This window comes from Panulirus ornatus, chromosome 24 (genome assembly GCF_036320965.1).
Source record: "Panulirus ornatus isolate Po-2019 chromosome 24, ASM3632096v1, whole genome shotgun sequence".
Taxonomy (NCBI): domain Eukaryota; kingdom Metazoa; phylum Arthropoda; class Malacostraca; order Decapoda; family Palinuridae; genus Panulirus; species Panulirus ornatus.
This window is the reverse complement of record NC_092247.1, coordinates 12,999,798-13,023,693: the sequence shown is the minus strand read 5'-3', so window position 1 is coordinate 13,023,693 and position 23,896 is coordinate 12,999,798. Positions and strand designations below refer to the sequence as shown.

Here is a 23,896-nt window from a genome sequence, read left to right as displayed (position 1 = left end):
ATCCTAGCACGAAGTTGCACACTACAACGCTGCTTAGTTTTTATACACCCTGGTCCTGTACGTCTATCTACAGCTAACGCAGGTACGCAATTATATCGTTGGTCTCAATATGCGTTGCTGTAAGCCGACCTGCAGCGGCTCTGGGATAAGCGAACTACAGCAGCTATCGTAGCATTTCCGATGTTTCTAAAGGATATTACGGCAGGTAGTGAAGAGTGAACAGCACCTGGGATGAGGACCTGAAGTGTGTCAAAGGGCTAGTTTCTAGAGGGGCTTACAAGAACCTATGGCCGAACCATCGAGGAAACAGCGGCCAAGAGTTGAGTATTATTTCCAGGTATGCCTTGTTCTTGGTGGAAAGCCAACTAAGCCTTCTACTTAAGTGAGTAGAAGAAAGATAGAGGAAGTTAATGTAAGTTAATGTTACGTGAAATAGCTGGAGTGTTTTTACCACCGTAATGATATCACATCGAGCACCATCTAGTGACACTCGAATCCATTCATCAAACACAACTACATCTCAAAGTTTAAGTTCCTCTTATACAGCTTTTCCTATGAAACGCTGACATTCTGTGATGAGTTTTTCTTTCATCTTTGAAAGATCAAAAGATGGCTTTTTATAAAGCTGGTATAATCCGCTATAGATTTACTTTCTGTAACAAGTTTCTTTGAAATCATATAACTTCTAATTCACAGACGAATTTACCTTAGGCTTTGAGCCTGAATCGTATTATGAGCCTCACCACTTACTATGTTGCTTATCAGCCTTCGGCTCTGCCTGTGTTACACCGCCTCGAATCATCACTTCTTCCCGCCATCCTATGCCTCTCTCTCAGTCCGCAGGTGTCGGCATGACCCTCCAGCTCCCCACCCGGGTATGAGGAGCGACTGGAGTCCTGGAAGGAGGGAGCTAGACACAGTCATCACCTACCACTGTCCTGACAACTACGTCACGTGGGGAGAGAACAGCACCAAGCAGGCAAGTCGGTCTTTGTCATACCGAAACCAAATTGCTTCCAAAGCATTTGATAAAGTGGATTAAACATCATAAAAGGGGATTAAACCTGATAAAAGAGCATTAAACCTCATAAAACGGGATTAAACCTGATAAAAGAGGATTAGATGTGATAAAAGATTAAACCTGATGAAAGAGGATTAGATGTGATTAAAGGAGATTAAACCTGATGAAAGAGGATTAGATGTGATAAAGGAGGATTTAAGACTCATAAAAGAGGATTGAACTTCATTTCACCTAATATTTACCTATACGTACCTCAAAGACTGTTTTTGCCACCAGTTTCCATCTGTAATGTTGTTGCTTCTTATGTAAACCTAATACTCGTTTTTAATGTTTGCTGAGTGTTATACTACTGTGAACCTCGGACCCACCATCTGTTTATGTTTCACAATACCACACGCTGACCGGCCACTCACTATCTCTTGGGCTACCATCGGCTGTTGAACTGATTACTGTTGGACTGTCGTCTGCTGGACCATCAACTGATGGCCCATTACTCACTTGACAACCACTTGCTGGACTGCCATCCACTGGACCGCCATCTACTGGTCCATAACTCGCTGGGGCTCCGACGAGACAGGAGGTGACATGTGTCCACTTCCAGGACAAGGACACCTTAATCTGGGACAAGGAAGAAGTCCTCGTGTGCAACCGTGAGTCTGGCTGGGGTTACCCTAACCTCTTATTTGTCTTCCTCACTCGAGCACCCCACAGGGTCAGTCTCTGGTTCCCACCTTGATCAAAACCTATCTTGATAGTATAATATTTATTATCTGCGACTGAGTAGTCGATAGATGGTCCCAGATCTTCTAAGACTTCAAAACAGTATTTCTAAATCCCAGTGATTCTCTCTCTCTCTCTCTCTCTCTCTCTCTCTCTCTCTCTCTCTCTCTCTCTCTCTCTCTCTCTCTCTCTCTCTCTCTCTCTCTCTCTCTCTCTCTATATATATATATATATATATATATATATGATATATATCTATATCGTGGATATAGTGTTTCTGTAACATCACAAATTCACTCAGCATGATCCTTGATCAATGTTTTTTTGACCCATTTATGGATACAAAACCAAATTTCATAAAAAAAAAACAAATACGAGATATTCTTCGGGAAACTAACGATAGATTTATTTCTTATTGCCACATTGGAATATTCCCTGGTGAGTATTACATGAAATAACAAAGTGGTGAAAATATTATTTATTGATCTTTTGTCTTGATATACTCTGTTATACTGATTATATATATATATATATATATATATATATATATATATATATATATATATATATATATATATATATGAAGTGAATGATATACGATTAATGAACATACTGAAACCAAGTTTTATTTCTCTTTATCATGGAATATATTGAATAATTATATGTAAATTGTTAACTGAGAAATAAGTGCCGATTTTCTCCTTTTATGTCACTTTAACAAGTAACATCAGTCAATGTAAAGAGAATTCAAAAGCATAGACACACTGACACAACTCTGCACAGGCGAGCACTGTCTGTGCGCCGGGGCAACTATATGGTCTTTCATATGCGCCAATTTTCCTAACTCAGTCTCCATTTGTCCCTTTATATTTCTATTTTCATATTCCCATCTGAGAGAGAGAGAGAGAGAGAGAGAGAGAGAGAGAGAGAGAGAGAGAGAGAGAGAGAGAGAGAGAGAGAGAGAGAGAGAGAGAGAGAGAGAGAGAGAGAGAGAGAGAGAGAGAGAGGTTAGCGTGGCAGTGCGTTCAAAGGTGTATGTATGTATTTATTTATGTAGTATGTATTGTGCGTGTCTTTCTGCAGGTCTGTCTTGATGTTTTTGTATATGAGTTTGTACCTTTGTTACTCCTACTTAGGAATCTGTAGTGATATATTCTTAAGATGTGATATAACTTGATGTACCCAGCATACTTTGTAACGCTGAAATATATGACATATTTTGTTGTAAATGTCTTTCATTATGCTCTATAGATACACCAGACGTGTCTCATTTTCCCATAAATCTTTACTTTTTAAGAATGAGTCTCCACACCTACTTACCTCGAGTCTTACAAGGCTTAGAGATAGTCGAATATAGTCATCAAGCACCTAAGGTAGTACTAGTCTCTGTATAATGGTTAAATTGATGCGTTGAACGTCTTCCACTCCATGTACGTGGTAGGATTGCTGGTGATACCTTCTGTCACATCAAATCTGGGTTAGTTTTGCCATTGCACCGTTCACTCACTATTCATCTTCATCTTTTATCATCATATTCCTTCTCCCTCCTTCATTTTTCCTCGCTGCAAACTCTTAAGTTTAAAGGTGGAAGAGTCCATTATTCTTGAGGACTCCTAGTAATGCGGTGTTCTATCTCCAAAATCCCTTCTGCTTCTGCTACCAGAGAGGAGGAAGGCTTAGGCAATAGCAAAGCCCCCCCCCCCCCCCCCCCCCCCCCCCCCGTCTCCCTAATACTTGACACGTTTTCTATTCATTTCCCCAACATTTGTAGCCTTTCTACTTACCTTTCTTCTGTTGGATACCACCAGGCTAGCACCTCTTCTAATATCGTACCTCCGTCGATGACACAGCAAGTCTAATGTTTTCCTCAATCCCTTTCACGTATCCAGTTCCGACCTTCGCTCATGGTTCCGCTCCAGGGGAGGAATCACTGCATATTCCAGCACCAGCCAGCAAGCCAGGATGCATAACTCAAGGTTCTTCAAAGTCCAGCCTTTGATGTCATTTTGCTCAGGATTTTGTGTCCAAACCATTGCTGTTTCCTCCACTGCTCTTCTCGCCCTACATACCTCAGATCTTTCTTTCAACATCTAGATTTTTTACCACGAAGACGTGACATCCTCTCATTCTTAAGATAAGACTTCAACGGAGATCACAAAGGATTGTGTGGGACTGCACTGCCCCACACAGATGGTACTGGTGGTGGTGAGGAGAAATACGGTAAGGAAGGATTACAGTCCTCATTTTCTTTCCATTTTTCATGATGTAGATCAAATTGTAAACTGCCCTGCCCACATTTCAGACCCCATCTATCTACAATGGAATTGTAGTTGATATTAGACTATGAACAGGCAGATACCATCCTGCAAGACCAAGAGGTTGGTCCTTCCTATAATCATTCTTTAAGAAATTCCTTCTTCCTCCTTTCCTAGGATTGGATCTATAGCCTTTTATAATCCATGACAGCCTCATATCTTCGGCTGCTTGTGTCTTCCCCTCCCCACTATTTACGTACCTGATTTCAAATTCTCATTTCCAAAATTTCTCTCCCTCACTCCAATATTCGGGACCTCTTATTGGAGAGGCATTTTGCCACGTTGGGTCTAATGATGTCTTTTTATCTCTTAGACATTTTAATTCGCTCTTAATGTACCTAATATAGATCTGCCATCCTCCTTTCGTGCAGCCAGCATCTTTCTAGATAATTTTTGGTTCCAAAATATAGACGTATTTAACAGTCTTGTAGCATTTTTGTTCTGATCTGGCGTACCCGTTTTCAATTTCTATATTTCCTTTGAAAAGAAATTGGGAGTATTCCGGAACAGTGTAGTGTCACTTGAGCCTCATAGAGTTGCTGGAGAGGGTCCAAAGGAATACAAGTATGGTATTGGAAATGAATGAAATGAACTAGGAGGAGCCACACTGGTAGAAGTGTATTATTATTATTATTGTTATTATTATTATTATTACTATTATTATTATTATTATTATTATTATTATTATTACTATTATTATTATTATTATTATTATTATTATTATTATTATTATTATTATTATTAGTAGTAGTAGTAGTAGTAATAATAGTAGTAGTAGTAGTATTAATTATATTATTAGCATAATTACAATTATGATCTTTATTATTATTATTATTATATTATTATTATATTATTAATATTATAATCATTATCATTATCATTATCATTATCATCATTATAATTAAAGTACTTTTGAAATATACATAGTAGGTCAATTAGAAGGATTACCTTCTTACGCGAAACCAAGTCAACAACGGTTGTCATGTGTAACTTTCCCGTAAACGCGTCTCTCTCCCACTGGTCTAGCCTGAGACGTACTCAAGTTTTCCTCCCACTCTCAGTCCAGTAACACCTGTCCTCCCCCTCTTCATCGTACTTAAGCTTTCCTCCCACTCACCGGTAATCTCCACCATTGCCTTTCACACACACTACTCCTCCCCTCCTCCCACACACACACACACACACACACACACACACACACACACACACACACACACACACCACACACACACACACAGCCAACCTTTTGCCCTTCTATTCAGCCTCCATCTCTCAAACCCAACAAGTTCTCGGTTATGCACGCTTCCTCCTGACCTCTGGTTCCCGCCTGAATATCAGAGTTAGAGATCGATGAGGACGCCAGCAGGAGTCGAGACGCAGGAACCTAACATTACGGGTTTTAATGTGGTGGTGAATATGACATTACTTGTGGATGATGGTGCATATCTTTTGACAGAAACGTTTTTACAGACGTATCTACACGTCACGTCAAATACAGCTGGTATGACTCTAAGTCTGTATTTTTTTAGATGTCCAGACACACTCTACAAACAGACATAATACTGAATCACACACACACACACATACACACACACACACACACACACACACACACACACACACACACACACACACACACACACACACACACCACACACACGTTACTGCATCGAGAACAGACTTGTTGCTGTATAAGACGTGGTGGTTGTCGTATCAAAAATGCACATTCCTGTATCAGACATTCATGTTACTGTAACACTACGCATACGTTTCTGTATTAGATACATTTGATACCGTATCGAAGCCGTGTGATATTACATGAGACACGTTATTGTATTACATTGTATGAAGAAGCTAAAGATTTCTTCTTTCACTGGTATGACAACAGAGGTGGGTCTCATATTACAACCTGTGAAGGAAGAATTCTTGATCTAGTCCAAGCAGATTCTATACTGCTGCTCCTACCATGAGACAGCGCGCATCTGGATGCCTACCGTGCTGGGCCGTCTTCGTGGGGTCTATGGTACCTCTAGGCTTAATCACACACAAACAGTCGGTCACTACGGCGTTGCAACCACTATACCTAGTGAGAGCCACGACCAGTAATCAACGTCCATCTTCTTTTATCATTTTCTCTTAGTTAATAAGAGACGCGACCTCGAACGACTTTTGAAATGCCTGAAAGAGAGAAAGATCTCCAAAGTTGCGAAATCTAGCTCATGCGAGTGGCGGTCTAATGTCTTATGCGAGGTCTGTGTTAACTGAAAAATCTACTACTGAGGTTACTGACATTTCGCCTGGGGGAAGACGCCTCACCACTGGAGTCAGTGCCCGCACCACAGTGGCTGAGGCTGTACCACAGGACTTTGTCTGATAACTTTGCTAAAGACATTACCGTCCCAGCCATCTGTCACTTCCATGGGCCACTCTTGTATTATGACTCTGCATTTGTCGGAGGAGGCAAATGGGGAAGTAATAACAGGCAGTAATGAGGTGAGGAAGAGATGTAGTGGATGATGAGGTCAAACGTCTGTATGACATAATTTTTCCTTGATGTTTACGTGGCAGTTTCGGTTATAAGGTAGGAAAACTGAACTCGGGGTTTTGTTATACTGTCGAGTGGTTTAACGTATCCAAAGGGAAGTTTTATACCCTATTTTCACTGACCCGCTCGTCCTTGCTACGATCAGCACTGTGTACTGTTATAAGGAACTTACACCGCTGATTACCGTTGGATACAGAATATGTAAAAAACATATTTACATTTATATATGTAACTACATAACCCATCCAACTATCAGCCCACCGCTCTTGCTTTTGCTGTCTGGAGAGTCTGAAACTTTCCTAATCTCTCCCTTTCTCAGACACTTAGAATCCCATTCCCTTCTTTCTGATCACTAGTGTGGCTTTCGTAGTGTACAGTCTACTGGTGATCTCTTTTGTGTGACTCGTCTTTGATCCTCCTCCTTCAAGGATTTTGCTGAAGATTTTTCCATTGCCCTCGACATTTCCAAAACATTTGACGGTGTGTGGCAAAAGTCTTTGCTTTCTAGTATCTCTTTATTTGGTTTCTTTGCATCTCTCTGCATTATATCGTCTCAGGCAGTTCCATTGCAGCAGTCATGGATGGAGCCACTAGCCCCTTATTATCCTATCAGTGCTGATGTTCCTCAGGGTTCTATCTCATCACCTACTCTCTCTCTCTCTTCTCTCAGTCTCTGTTCTACTTCCAACATTAGTCACTCTTATGTTGATGATTCTTCTTTACATATTTCAGCTCACTTGCTCTCCCTTTCTTTACTTCTCCTTCTCTTTCTCTTACTGATCACATCGTCCCTCTCAGTTCGAACCTGCGCAGCATTTCGGAGTGGGCAAGCAGTAATCTTGTTAGATGTGATAGCGCTGCATCGAAATTTCTCCTGTGAATTTAAGAATCATTCGTATCCCACTCTTCAATTTCAAAACACCTCGTTTAATCCTGAGATGATATAAACACGTTGGGCATAGCCATATCATCTACTCTATTCTTGACACCCCACATGGTCATCACCACAACAGCTGGGAGTGTTGTATAGATACCGTAATCAATTTGCTTGTGAGCAGCTGTTTCACGTCTACAGGGTGTTTCTCCACCTAAGTATGGAATACTGCTCACACATCTGGAGTGGCTCATCCTTCATATGTCTATCAACAAAGTGGAATCAGAAACCTTCCATCTCATTTATTCTCTTAACATCATCTTTCCTGAACCTTTCCTTTCCATACGCTGCGATGCTGCTCTTCTGTATATGTTTCCTGTTGGTATCATTTTGATTATCATTCTCGTGGGCTGTCTGCTGTGTTACTCGTCAGACGATGAAAATCCTCCATTGTTTTATCCTTAGAAGCTGGTTCATTCTTTAATATGTTTTAGGTACTTACCATTTGGACGGGGTCACATTGTCTTCCTCGCTTTATGTGTTTATATCTCTGTAGGTTAGATGACTGACACAAATTTGACTTACTCTTTCGTGCAGATGTGGTCGATCTGGTCTAAATCGACAAAACTTTAGCTCATTGGTATATATTCCGTTACTCGGGTACAGATCTCTGGGTGCCAGTCCCTCACACAACCTCACGAAAAGCAGGACCACGGAATATAATTTTTCAGGAACTATTTCACGAGGAAAAGAAACGGACATACTTAGGAGAAGACAATATAAAGTAAGATTATACCTGGGATTGCATTACAGCTGAAGCTTAATGCGATAAGGACTTACAGCACACGAGAGACAGTGCGCTGTTTCTCATGGGTTGGGGAGACCAGCCTTGATGCGATCATCGTCCCGACTAACTCGCTTTACACGCAACGCAGATCTAATACCGGCGCGAGGAGAAATATTCCTGGCCAATTCAGGACGTACGTATGACTTCCTAGAACAGCCTAACGCTGTGTATGAAATGTCGACCTTCGAATTACTTTTGATTCCTCATAGTTGTTTGTAGATCACTGGAGGAAAAAGAATAGCTGCAGAGGGAGAGTAAATATCAACTGACATAAGACAAAATAAATGGATACTATTAGAAAAGAAGAGGGGAAAACATGTGAAAAAGAAAATAACTGGAGGTGGAGAGTGAATATCAGTTTACATGAGATGGAATAAATGGCTTCCAATAGATAATAAGAGGAGGGAAAGAACACGTGTCCATGTCCAGGCAGAGGGAACTGCACGAGATGGATGAAACACCAGTGGATCAGACCGTCCAAGAGGCATGGTGAGTGCTGGGGAAGCCTTCCCCTCCAGGGAATGACAACTGTTAGCTAGTGTCTTTCCAGGTGCTGTGAGAGCTGGTAAACGCTGCAGTTTCACGTGCAGAGTCTCTTGCTAACTGGATCGTCCCAGATGCGTGGTAAACTCTACCTTCCATGTATTGATTTCCCCTCCCACCCATCTCTGAGATACAGATTTGTAGAAATTCTTTAACGTATGTCTAAACTACACGCTGCTTTTCCCTCTAGTTCCCCGAAGAAGGGATGAGAATCGATACTGCTGCTTGGATTCCCTAAGCTGGACAGCAGTGTTGAGGCGCTGTAATAGAAAGCTGGCTGATCTCTCGTCCTTAGTTGATTCGGTCGCACCGACGAAGTGAGGAGCATTCTTGCTTGAAGGTTCCAGCTTCTCTGAATCCTTCGGAACATTGGCATTCAGGTTCCTGGGAACCATATTTTCCGCTTATACCTATTTCCTGACGTGTGAAGTGCCACCTTGTTTTTCTGAGGTCCATGTGTATTCCCACACCTGCTGCCTGCCTTTCTTCAGGGCCTAAGGAACTGGGGGTCCTCTTTTCACAGGATGATTAGCAGAGGCAACACTTCTTGAATTGATGCAGTTGATCTCACCCAGGCTGGCGTATCATCCATGAGAGCTCTCATAACTCCATACGCGTCGGTTTCAAACTGGTCAGCCATCTCGCTCTCGCAGATACATTGGTATTCAGAGCATATAACCTCGGCAAGGCGAACGGCTATACTAGCGCACACAGCATAAGGGTCAAGGCGAATGCCATGGGAAGAGTTTAGGATAGCAAGTAAGGAGTCCCCCGTGTGGTGGCTTTTTCTGATTGTAAGTGGTCCATCTTCATGGTTGAGGCGTAGTCAAGGATGGTTGAGTGTTGGTCAAGCTTGGTTGAAGTCCTGCTCTTTGTAATTGGTTTATCTCAGATATTTTGCTTGTAGATGCGCCGAAAAGGGAGTCTAGATTGAAAATCTACAGTTATCACAATCCCGTGGTTAAGAAAATAAGATGAGGATCGTATATACCTGTAGAGCACCGCAGAGCTTCCAGCAGTGTTTAAGACAACAGCTCGAGGACTGGCTGCTTTGACGCTTCCTCCTTCCCTCGTGCAGCTAAGCTTGTGGTAATCTACTTCCCTCTCTTGCCTTTCCCTCCTTCATGTAACCTTTCATTCTTTAAGAGTCAGGTCTGCAGACACCTGCGGAGTTCTAATTAAATCCTAATGTCCTTCACCCGAGGTGGCCTTGATTAGTGCCATGTCCGTGACTATACAAGAAAAGTTCGTTTGAGGCTGATGTGGAAGACAAGAATTTTGGGATGGCAGTCTGGGAGGCAGTGGGGTGATCACAGTGCCACTTGATAAAACAGGAAGGGGGGTTGCTTCTCTCCTCTGGGAATTATCTGAACGAGAGTTCCGGCATTTACCAAATGCAGACGTAGGAGTCCTGTTATATTTCCAGCGTCTCTCACTGTTTAGAGATGTTGAAGACGGAAGGAAATAGGTTAAACTTGCCAAAGTTGAAACCAAGTGAGAAAGAAAAACGCGTCGTTAGGGTTTAATGTACTTATTTCGTCTTCTATCCATCTTTTTAAGAGTCTATCTACCATTTCATATGAAAATGACATCGGAGGCCCCTGGAATCGAGAGGCGCATCGGAGCGAATGGTCTCTGGATTAATAATCAAAGCTCCTCTTGCGGAAATGCTGTCAGCATCCTCTAGGGTGGAGGAGACACTGATAATTACATTTACTGAGAGAAGAATACTACAAAAGATAAACGTTTAAGATAACTGAGTCACTATAATTATAGAAAACAGATGTTAAAGACTATGGTGATGGTAACCGATAAATGATAAATGATGCTGTTCGAAATTGCCGATAAGAGTACAGTAACTACTTAGAGAAGGATGAAGAATAATGAAAGACTGTCACTTTTATTTTCCCTCATCTAAGACTATGATGGATGAGGGCGGAGATCGTGGGCCTAAGATTATAACACGTCAGATATACCTGGAGTCTGGAAATAGACTGGAAATTAATGGCTAGACCCGAGGACCTCTGGCGAGGGTGTTGAGACCTGGAGAGCATCAGTCAGGGTGCTGAGACACGAAGAGCATCGACCAAGGTGTTGAGACCCGAAGAGCATCGACCAAGGTGTTGAGACCCGAAGAGCATCGACCAAGGTGTTGAGACACGAAGAGCATCGACCAAGGTGTTGAGACCCGAAGAGCATCGACCAGGGTGTTGAGACCCGAAGAGCATCGACCAGGGTGTTGAGACCCGAAGAGCATCGACCAGAGTGTTCAGATCTGGAGGACGTGGCCTCTGGTCACACGTATGAAAGTTATCTGTTATAGTGAAATGTATCCTCAGGTCACTCGTTTGGATGTCCATTTTGTTTCGTAATGAAAGCTTCCTGAAATATGATGATTCTGACCATGATTCTGAGGGTAATGTCGAGAATGACTTCTGTTTCTTTGGTCATATAGAGTGGGATTAACAAACGGGTCACAATGTTAGCATTCCCAGTACTCTATTCACCACTACACATCACACCTCTCGCACGTCACCACACCTCTCACACCCGCACGTCACCTCACACCCACGCATTACCACACGTCACACCTCCACACGCCACCATACACCCCACACCCACACATTACCATACGTCACACCTCCACACGTCACCACACCTCACACACCCTCACATCACTTCACACCCACACATCACCACACCTCACACCTCAGCACGTCACCACACACCCTACACGTCACATGTCACACGTCATGAGGGACCACTTAGGTCACATGGTGGTGGAGCTGCAGATCTGTCTGTCTGCTTGGATGGTTTCGAGCAACACGTCCAATAGCGCGGACACCAGCTGCTGCCTCCTTCAATTGCGAGTATATGGCAAGATCCAGAGGAGCTTCAGACTGAGGAGAAACGGTGGCGATGAAAGGAGAACCAGAGACAAGTAATACTGGATTGTCCTTATAACTTTCGCGTATTTCAATTTCTCTTTTCCTCGAATAATGTCTAATGACATGGGAATGAGTGACATGGGGATGTGGTGACAAAATTATGACGTGCTTATAGTTGCCTCTCACTTCTCATGTTGGACATCCTACATCTACCACAGGACGCCCTGTGGCGCGCTGCTTCACATGCAGGACACCTTGTGGCTCTCTGCATCACATGCAGGATACTTTGAGGCTCTCTGCTTCACATGCAGGACACCTTGTGGCTCTCTGCTTCACATGCAGGATACTTTGAGGCTCTCTGCATCACATGCAGGACACCTTGTGGCTCTCTGCATCACATGCAGGACACCTTGAGGCTCTCTGCTTCACATGCAGGATACTTTGAGGCTCTCTGCATCACATGCAGGACACCTTGAGGCTCTCTGCTTCACATGCAGGATACTTTGAGGCTCTCTGCTTCACATGCAGGACACCTTGTGGCTCTCTGCATCACATGCAGGACACCTTGAGGCTCTCTGCTTCACATGCAGGACACCTTGTGGCTCTCTGCTTCACATGCAGGACACCTTGTGGCTCTCTGCATCACATGCAGGACACCTTGAGGCTCTCTGCTTCACATGCAGGACACCTTGAGGCTCTCTGCATCACATGCAGGACACCTTGAGGCTCTCTGCATCACATGCAGGACACCTTGAGGCTCTCTGCTTCACATGCAGGACACCTTGAGGCTCTCTGCTTCACATGCAGGACATCTTGAGGCTCTCTGCTTCACATGCAGGACACCTTGAGGCTCTCTGCATCACATGCAGGACACCTTGAGGCTCTCTGCTTCACATGCAGGACACCTTGAGGCTCTCTGCATCACATGCAGGACACCTTGAGGCTCTCTGCTTCACATGCAGGACACCTTGAGGCTCTCTGCATCACATGCAGGACACCTTGAGGCTCTCTGCATCACATGCAGGACACTCTGGTTCCATACGTCAGGCAAGGATTGTGTGGACCAACCACATCATCAGGTCTTCACGCGATTCAAAGGTCTCCTACTCGACACGGAAGGTCCACAGGTGATATAATGTGAAGACAAACAGAAAGTGTAACGCGCCTCCATCATACTGGATGATAAGACTGGTCACTAGCCAGAGGATGTGATACTCATTTAGAGATTCATGCTCGGCTTCTGGGCCCACCCACATCAGTCCGGTATGCACGCAGGCGTTGTAGGATATCTTGATGGTTGTAAGGTATCTTGATGGTTGTAGGGTATCTTGATGGTTGTAAGGTATCTTGATGGTTGTAGGGTATCTTGATGGTTGTAAGGTATCTTGATGGTTGTAGGGTATCTTGATGGTTGTAAGGTATCTTGTTGGTTGTAGGGTATCTTGATGGTTGTAGGGTATCTTGATGGTTGTAAGGTATCTTGATGGTTGTAGGGTATCTTGATGGTTGTAAGGTATCTTGATGGTTGTAGGGTATCTTGATGGTTGTAGGATATCTTGATGGTTGTAAGGTATCTTGATGGTTGTAGGGTATCTTGATGGTTGTAAGGTATCTTGATGGTTGTAGGGTATCTTGATGGTTGTAAGGTATCTTGATGGTTGTAGGTATCTTGATGGTTGTAGGGTATCTTGATGGTTGTAGGGTATCTTGATGGTTGTAGGGTATCTTGATGGTTGTAAAGTATCTTGATGGTTGTAGGGTATCTTGATGGTTGTAAGGTATCTTGATGGTTGAAGGGTATCTTGATGGTTGTAAGGTATCTTGATGGTTGTAAAGTATCTTGATGGTTGTAGGGTATCTTGATGGTTGTAAGGTATCTTGATGGTTGTAGGGTATCTTGATAGTTGTAAGGTATCTTGATGGTTGTAAAGTATCTTGATGGTTGTAGGGTATCTTGATGGTTGTAAGGTATCTTGATGGTTGAGGGTATCTTGATGGTTGTAAGGTATCTTGATGGTTTGTAAAGTATCTTGATGGTTGTAGGTATCTTGATGGTTGTAAGGTATCTTGATGGTTGTAGGTATCTTGATGGTTGTAAGGTATCTTGATGGTTGTGAGGTATCTTGATGTTGTAGGAATCTTGATGGTTGTAAGGTAACTCTTTCATGGTTGTAAGGTATCTTGATGGTTGTAAGGTATCTTGAGGTTGTAAGGTATCTTGATGTAGTAAGGTCTTGATGGTTGAAAGGGTATCTGGATGGTGTAAGGTATCTTGATGGTTGTAAAGTATTTGATGGTTGTAGGTATCTTGATGGTTGTAGGTATCTTGATGGTTGTAGGTATCTTGATGGTTGTAAGGTATCTTGATGGTTGTAGGGTATCTTGATGGTTGTAGTATTTGATGTTGTAGGTATCTTGATGGTTGTAGTATCTGTGTTGAGGGTATCTGATGGTTGTGGGTATCTGATGGTTGTAAGTATCTTGATGGTTGTAGGGTATCTTGATGGTTGTAAGGTATCTTGATGGTTGTAGGGTATCTTGATGGTTGTAGGGTATCTTGATGGTTGTAGGGTATCTTGATGGTTGTAAGGTATCTTGATGGTTGTAAGGTATCTTGATGGTTGTAGGGTATCTTGATGGTTGTAAGGTATCTTGATGGTTGTAGGTATCTTGATGGTTGTAAGGTATCTTGATGGTTGTAAGGTATCTTGATGGTTGTAGGGTATCTTGATGGTTGTAAGGGTATCTTGATGGTTGTAGGGTATCTTGATGGTTGTAGGGTATCTTGATGGTTGTAAGGTATCTTGATGGTTGTAAGGTATCTTGATGGTTGTAAGGTATCTTGATGGTTGTAGGGTATCTTGATGGTTGTAAGGTATCTTGATGGTTGTAGGGTATCTTGATGGTTGTAAGGTATCTTGATGGTTGTAAGGTATCTTGATGGTTGTAGGTATCTTGATGGTTGTAAGGTATCTTGATGGTTGTAGGATATCTTGATGGTTGTAGGGTATCTTGATGGTTGTAAGGTATCTTGATGGTTGTAAGGTATCTTGATGGTTGTAAGGTATCTTGATGGTTGTAGGTATCTTGATGGTTGTAGGGTATCTTGATGGTTGTAAGGTATCTTGATGGTTGTAGGGTATCTTGATGGTTGTAAGGTATCTTGATGGTTGTAAGGTATCTTGATGGTTGTAAGGTATCTTGATGGTTGTAGGGTATCTTGATGGTTGTAGGTATCTTGATGGTTGTAGGGTATCTTGATGGTTGTAGGGTATCTTGATGGTTGTAAGGTATCTTGATGGTTGTAAGGTATCTTGATGGTTGTAAGGTATCTTGATGGTTGTAAGGTATCTTGATGGTTGTAGGGTATCTTGATGGTTGTAAGGTATCTTGATGGTTGTAGGGTATCTTGATGGTTGTAGGTATCTTGATGGTTGTAAGGTATCTTGATGGTTGTAGGGTATCTTGATGGTTGTAGGTATCTTGATGGTTGTAAGGTATCTTGATGGTTGTAAGGTATCTTGATGGTTGTAGGGTATCTTGATGGTTGTAAGGTATCTTGATGGTTGTAAGGTATCTTGATGGTTGTAAGGTATCTTGATGGTTGTAAGGTATCTTGATGGTTGTAGGGTATCTTGATGGTTGTAGGTTATCTTGATGGTTGTAAGGTATCTTGATGGTTGTAGGGTATCTTGATGGTTGTAAGGTATCTTGATGGTTGTAGGGTATCTTGATGGTTGTAGGGTATCTTGATGGTTGTAGGGTATCTTGATGGTTGTAAGGTATCTTGATGGTTGTAGGGTATCTTGATGGTTGTAAGGTATCTTGATGGTTGTAGGGTATCTTGATGGTTGTAGGGTATCTTGATGGTTGTAAGGTATCTTGATGGTTGTAGGGTATCTTGATGGTTGTAAGGTATCTTGATGGTTGTAAGGTATCTTGATGGTTGTAGGGTATCTTGATGGTTGTAGGGTATCTTGATGGTTGTAGGATATCTTGATGGTTGTAGGGTATCTTGATGGTTGTAAGGGTATCTTGATGGTTGTAAGGTATCTTGATGGTTGTAGGTATCTTGATGGTTGTGGTATCTTGATGGTTGTAAGGTATCTTGATGGTTGTAGGTATCTTGATGGTTGTAGGATATCTTGATGGTTGTAGGGTATCTTGATGGTTGTAAGGTATCTTGATGGTTGTAGGGTATCTTGATGGTTGTAGGGTATCTTGATGGTTGTAGGTATCTTGATGGTTGTAAGGTATCTTGATGGTTGTAGGGTATCTTGATGGTTGTAAGGTATCTTGATGGTTGTAGGGTATCTTGATGGTTGTAAGGTATCTTGATGGTTGTAGGTATCTTGATGGTTGTAGGGTATCTTGATGGTTGTAGGGTATCTTGATGGTTGTAGGATATCTTGATGGTTGTAGGGTATCTTGATGGTTGTAAGGTATCTTGATGGTTGTAGGATATCTTGATGGTTGTAGGGTATCTTGATGGTTGTAGGTATCTTGATGGTTGTAAGGTATCTTGATGGTTGTAAGGTATCTTGATGGTTGTAAGGTATCTTGATGGTTGTAGGTATCTTGATGGTTGTAAGGTATCTTGATGGTTGTAAGGTATCTTGATGGTTGTAGGGTATCTTGATGGTTGTAGGGTAACTTGATGGTTGTAGGGTATCTTGATGGTTGTAGGGTAACTTGATGGTTGTAAGGTATCTTGATGGTTGTAAGGTATCTTGATGGTTGTAAGGTATCTTGATGGTTGTAAGGTATCTTGATGGTTGTAGGGTATCTTGATGGTTGTAAGGTATCTTGATGGTTGTAAGGTATCTTGATGGTTGTAGGGTATCTTGATGGTTGTAAGGTATCTTGATGGTTGTAGGGTATCTTGATGATTGTAAGGTATCTTGATGGTTGTAGGGTATCTTGATGGTTGCAGGATATCTTGATGGTTGAAGGGTATCTTGATGGTTGTAAGGTATCTTGATGGTTGTAAGGTATCTTGATGGTTGTAGGGTATCTTGATGGTTGTAGGATATCTTGATGGTTGTAGGGTATCTTGATGGTTGTAAGGTATCTTGATGGTTGAAGGGTATCTTGATGGTTGTAAGGTATCTTGATGGTTGTAAGGTATCTTGATGGTTGTAGGGTATCTTGATGGTTGTAAGGTATCTTGATGGTTGTAGGGTATCTGGATGGTTGTAGGGTATCTTGATGGTTGTAGGGTATCTTGATGGATGCTGAAATGAAAGCAGAACAAAGTAGATACACCGACATGGAGAAGTATATTGGGTGATATATCATGTAAATGTCGTCTCGTTACTTTTTACAAGCTGTCTTTCCTTCGTGAGAATTTAATTCATAATCTGTGTAAAGGTCGACATATACCTGATATATCCCCAAGTAGATATTTGAGACAACAATCTAGTGGGTCGTGGTACATACTGACATGCATGCCTCACATTTCAAGTTCGAATATAAAGAATTGTTAGGGAAATGATATAAAATCTGAGCAGCCTACACACCCGCCTCCAACAGATGATAAGAGAGGGAGTGATACCTGAGGCAGGGACGGGAACGTGAGCTGCGGGTGCTGTACAGCTGAGGTATTGAACCCAACACTGGCCCAGGCTTAGCCTTCCCTGCCTAAGCTATTGGCTCAGGATTGGCGTCAAGGAAAATTCTAAGTTGTAAAAGTAGACCTTCGATTATTGTATGGGAAATTAGCGTGCATGTAATTATCTATAATAATAAATTGTATAATAATAAATTGTTCTGGAAGAAGGTTGATAGTATGGAAAAGACTAGAGAACAAATTGGGACATCAGTGCCCGGTGCAGCTGAGGAAGTCGTAATTGGCAGAAATGAGGGGAGGAGGAGATGAATCTTCTCACCGAAGACATTCAACAGTCCTTCAAAATACTCGCTCCTTTTCATCCGCACCTCATCTCTGCCTTTTAGTAATAATGCAGGTTCTCGTGTGTGAACTGGAGGGTAAGGCAGTGATCACTCTGCTGTATACAAGCAAAGAAAAATTACAAAGAATTTCAGACGAAAAAGATGTATTTGGAAGGACTGTGGTTGCCGTGTTAAAATGATCAGTGAACCCAGGGCATGTGACGAACCAGTAAAGCCACTGTTCTCTATCCACAACCAGACCAGACAGACATTTCCTTGGTTTACCCCTACCGCTTCATTAGCCTTGGTTCAGCCCACTGACAGCACGTCGTCCCCTATATACCACATCGATCCAAGTCGATGTGTTCTTACGTATAAAGAGAAGAGAGTGTTTGGAGTTGATATCTTTACTTTGGTAGATGGTAGACTAGTTTTTGATGAGAAAAAGTGTGTATGGAACATTTATGGACTTCGAAAGGGTACATGGCTGGGTAGAAAGAAAACTTTATAGTTGTGTTTGTGTCTCTGTAGTGTACATAGAAGACTTCTGAAGGTGGCTAAGGAGGTGGAAGCAGTGATGCTGGGTGAGTAAATATTCTGATTGAATGTCTTCGTTCGTGTGGCAACGTAGGCTCTGTAACGCTTGGTGACTCTGTAACGCTTGGTGAGGAGGTGAGGCTGCAAGTGGAGCCGTGAACCTCTCGAGGTCTCCTCTTCCCACGAACGCTGAGGGGGAGAACCCAGCTCGAGGCATCCACTTCCTCTCTCGTGGCATCTCCACCACCATCTACGGTGCTGCTGCCGCTGCTGCTGGTATACCAACTGAGCAGTTACGAACTCTGCCTTTTTTTTTCTTTGCTGGAAGCCAAAACGATGTCGTCCCGACAGCTGCTGTCCTTTGGGCTGTTCATTTCTCCTCCTTGGCGAGCGTCACGTCGGTCTTGATTAATCATCTCGTGCATCCGATGACTCCCGCTGAGCCAATGGAACATAGTGGCTCTCTTGGTCAACAGTGAGGCAAAAGGCGTTAGCACATCTAGGGTAAAATGTTTCTTTTAATTTCTCCTGGAATGTCTTTATTTTTCACTTGGTGTCCTACGCGCTGGAATTCCTGTTTTTGTTCTCCTTGAGGCAGGTTCATTCCGTATTCAGCGTCTCAGACTCTGATAATGAATTTTTTTCCCTGTTTGCCGGAAATGATGATCGTTGCCAATATTGCTCCTCTTGCTGAATCCAGGACGGGTCAGCATGGGAGAGGGAGGCTGCTTCTTGTAATGCAGAGAATGGACTCACACCGTCTGATGGAGGTTGGATGGTTTGGAGCCAGTCGGTTCGGTTGTTGGGTAATACAAAATATTCTTCGATCTGGTTGAAGTCGATTTGAAGAAAAGTTGTATGTGTGTGTGTGTGTGTGTGTGTGTGTGTGTGTGTGTGTGTGTGTGTGTGTGTGTATGTGTGTGTGCGTGTGTGGAGATGGAAGACATGACGATGACTTAAACATCCATTTCAGAAGGAATCTCCGTCAGAAACAACTAGATTACAGAACTTTGCTCTCGTGGCTCTGGTGTCCAGCTGGATCTGATCAACACTAGTGTTAGTCTCTGTATTGTTCTCCCTGTCCGCTACTTCGTACCATCTGTAAACAATGAGGGTCTGTCATGATGACCTTCTTATGGTCTTCTGATGGGTTTCCAGATGGTGCTAGTTCTACGCTGATATTGATCGGCTTTAAGGTCGAGTAACAAATTGAGACAGTGCTTTTAAAGTGCCTAAACTGTAACTCTTTACCAAACGTGAGATCTTCAGATGATCTCATATACAGGGTGTACCAAAAAATGTACTCACTTTTTGACGCCCAATAACCCACTGAATATTTTTGTTTTTTCAGATCTGAAAAGAGAAGAAAATTCAGTGAGTTATAGAGTGTCAAAAAGTGGGTACACATTTTTTTGGGACACCCTGTATATAGGAAATAACAATTCAAGGTTTGTATGTCCATGAAATGAACCTCATTTCTATGTGTGGCATGTAGCAGCTGGTGTGGGCCCACAAGCTAGCACAGTACCCACTCGCAGCAGCTGGTAATTTATGTATTAACCATAATCATCCAATATTGTCGTCTAATTATCATTGATCAATATTCTTTCCTCCTCTCCTATTTAACCATAATCATCCGGTATTGTCGTCTAATTATCATTGATCAATATTCTTTCCTCCTCTCCTATTTAACCATAATCATCCAGTATTGTCGTCTAATTATCATTGATCAATATTCTTTCCTCCTCTCCTATTTAACCATAATCATCCTGTATTGTCGTCAAATTATAATTGATCAATATTCTTTCCTCCTCTCCTATTTAACCATAATCATCCAGTATTGTCGTCTAATTATCATTGATCAATATTCTTTCCTCCTCTCCTATTTAACCATAATCATCCAGTATTGTCGTCTAATTATCATTGATCAATATTCTTTCCTCCTCTCCTATTTAACCATATTCATCCAGTATTGTCGTCTAATTATCATTGATCAATATTCTTTCCTCCTCTCCTATTTACAGATCATCTCAGGCGCCCCAAGACATCAGGCCTCAAACTGAAATGACAGTAAGAGAAAACAATACAGGTGATACAGTGACAATACAGGTGATACAGTGACAATACAGGTGGTACAGTGACAATACAGGTGGTACAGTGACAATACAGGTGGTACAGTGACAATACAGGTGATACAGTGACAATACAGCTGGTACAGTGACAATACAGGTGATACAGTGACAATACAGGTGATACAGTGACAATACAGGTGATACAGTGACAATACAGGTGGTACAGTGACAATACAGGTGATAGTGACAGTACAGGTGATAGTGACAATACAAGTGATACAGTAACAGTACAGTTGATACAGTAACAGTATAGCCGATGCAGTATCACTATAAGTGATACAGTAACAATACAGGTGATACAGTAACAGTACAGGTGATCCAATAACAGTATAGCCGGTACAGTATCACTGCAAGTGATACAGTAGCGATATAGGAGATACATTGACAATACAGGAGATATAGGATGACTATAGGTAATACAGTAATAATACAGGTGATACAGTAACAGGTGGTACAGTAACGATACAGATTATGCAGTAATAATTCAGGCGATATAGTAACAATGCAGGTGATACAGTAAGTCCTGTCTCGTCCTTTGTCACATAGCTCATGGAAAATGTTGAGCCTGGTTCCCTGAGCCAGCCTCCGGGGAGCTGTTACCCTGGTCTGACGGAGCCGGTCCAGCTTGTAGTGGTGACGCGTGTTGTGGAGGCCGGAGTTGGCAGGGCTGGGGCTCTGGCGTCAAGGGAATACGAGAAGAGCTGAAGGAGGAAGTGAAGCTGTCGCATGCTGGGGAAAAAAGGGGAGCTGGAGCTTTTGCTTGGGAGAAATGGGGAAGAGTGTTGGAGCTTTGGCGTTGGTTGGGGGGAGGAAAGGAAGTGTTGGAGTTGTGGTGGTGGGGAATGGGGCTTGAGGAACGTGGGAATGGAGGAGGTTGGAGTTGATACTGTGGTACGAGGAAGGATGGTGTCTCATGGCATGACATGGGAGAGGAAGAGGAGGCTTTAAGGGAGACAGGATTGAGACAGACAGACAGACAGACTAATGAAATGGAAGCTAGACAGGACAGGTAAGGTGACGCTCGGAAAACATGAATAGCAGATAAACAGAAGAAAAAATATACGGAAAGACAGTGACATAGAACTTCAGCATATTAAGCATCTGCTTCTGTTACTACTACTACTACGATTACTACTATTACTACGACTATTACTACGACTATTACTACTGCAACAACTACCAATTATAATGATAACAATGATAATGATGATAATAATCAATAATGATAATGATAATAACAATGATAATGATGATAATAATTATTTATAATGATAATGATAATAACAATGATAATGATGATGATAATTATTTATAATGATAATGATAATAACAATGATAATGATGATAATAATCAATAATGATAATGATAATAACAATGATAATGATGATAATAATCAATAATGATAATGATAATAACAATGATAATGATGATGATAATTTTTTATAATGATAATGATAATAACAATGATAATGATAATAATTATTAATAATGATAATGATAATAACAATGATAATGATGATGATAATGGTAATACTAATGGTAATGATGATAATGTCGCTGTATCATCTGCATTGTCACTGTATCATTGTCACTGTATCACCTGTATTGTCACTGTACCACCTGTATTATCACTGTACCACCTGTATTGTCACTGTATCATTGTCACTGTACCACCTGTATTGTCACTGTACCACCTGTATTGTCACTGTATCATTGTCACTGTACCACCTGTATTGTCACTGTGCCACCTGTATTGTCACTGTATCATTGTCACTGTACCACCTGTATTGTCACTGTATCATTGTCACTGTACCACCTGTATTGTCACTGTATCACCTGTATTGTCACTGTACCACCTGCATTTTCACTGTATCACCTGTATTGTCATTGTATTACCTGTATTGTCACTGTACCACCTGTATTGTCACTGTATCATTGTCACTGTACCACCTGTATTGTCACTGTACCACCTGTATTGTCACTGTACCACCTGTATTGTCACTGTATCACCTGTATCGTCACTGTACCACCTGTATTGTCACTGTACCACCTGTATTGTCACTGTATCACCTGTATTGTCACTGTATCACCTGTATTGTCACTGTATCATTGTCACTGTACCACCTGTATTGTCACTGTACCACCTGTATTGTCACTGTACCACCTGTATTGTCACTGTATCACCTGTATTGTCACTGTATCACCTGTATTGTCACTGTACCACCTGTATTGTCATTGTACCACCTGTATTGTCACTGTACCAGCTGTATTGTCATTGTATCACCTGTATTGTCACTGTACCACCTGTATTGTCACTGTACCACCAGTATTGTCACTGTATCACCTGTATTGTCACTGTATTACCTGTATTGTCACTGTATCACCTGTATTGTCACTGTATCACCTGTATTGTTTTCTCTTACTGTCATTTCAGTTTGAGGCCTGATGTCTTGGGGCGCCTGAGATGATCTGTAAATAGGAGAGGAGGAAAGAATATTGATCAATGATAATTAGACAACAATACTGGATGATTATGGTTAAATAGGAGAGTAGGAAAGAATATTGATCAATGATAATTAGACGACAATATTGTATGATTATGGTTAAATAGGAGAGGAGGAAAGAATATTGATCAATGATAATTAGACGACAATATTGGATGATTATGGTTAAATAGCAGAGGAGGAAAGAATATTGATCAATGATAATTAGACGACAATACTGGATGATTATGGTTAATACACAAATTACCAGCTGCTGCGAGTGGGTACTGTGCTGGCTCGTGGGCCCACACCAGCTGCTACATGCCACACATAGAAATGAGGTTCATTTCATGGACATATAAACCTTGGATTGTTATTTCCTATATACAGGGTGTCCCAAAAAAATGTGTACCCACTTTTTGATACTGAATTTCCTCTCTCTTCAGATCTGAAAAAAAGATATTCAGTAGGTTATTGGGTGTCAAAAAGTGAGTACATTTTTTGGTACACCCTGTATATGAGATCATCTGAAGATCTCACGTTTGGTAAAGAGTTACAGTCTAGGCACTTTAAGAGCACTGTCTCAATTTGTAACTCGACCTTAAAGCCGATCAATATCAGCGTAGAACTAGCACCATCTGGAAACCCATCAGAAGACCATAAGAAGGTCATCATGACAGACCCTCATTGTTTACAGATGGTACGAAGTAGCGGACAGGGAGAACAATACAGAGACTAACACTAGTGTTGATCAGATCTAACTGGACACCAGAGCCACGAGAGCAAAGTTCTGTAATCTAGTTGTTTCTGACGGAGATTCTGAAATGGATGTTTAAGTCATCGTCATGTCTTCCATCTCCACACACACACACACACACACACACACACACACACACACACATACACATACAACTTTCCTTCAAATCGACTTCAACCAGTTCGAAGAATATTTTGTATTACTCAACAACCGAACTGACTGGCTCCAAACCATCCAACCTCCATCAGACGGTGTGAGTCCATTCTCTGCATTACAAGAAGCAGCCTCCCTCTCCCATGCTGACCCGTCCTGGATTCAGCAAGAGGAGCAATATTGGCAAC

The 23,896-nt window shown here is 41.9% G+C and overlaps 1 protein-coding gene across 1 annotated transcript in view; it reads left to right on the top strand.

The window, feature by feature from the left end:
• Positions 1-2,942, top strand: part of LOC139757107 (sushi, von Willebrand factor type A, EGF and pentraxin domain-containing protein 1-like) — a 28,855-nt gene extending 25,913 nt beyond the window's left edge. Inside the window, exons 4-5 of the mRNA XM_071677200.1 lie at positions 837-979; positions 1,599-2,942. Coding sequence (XP_071533301.1) covers positions 837-979; positions 1,599-1,757 — 302 coding nt within the window. The 3' untranslated portion in view covers positions 1,758-2,942. The remainder of the gene's footprint in view (positions 1-836; positions 980-1,598) is intronic.
• Positions 2,943-23,896: the final 20,954 nt, after the last annotated feature.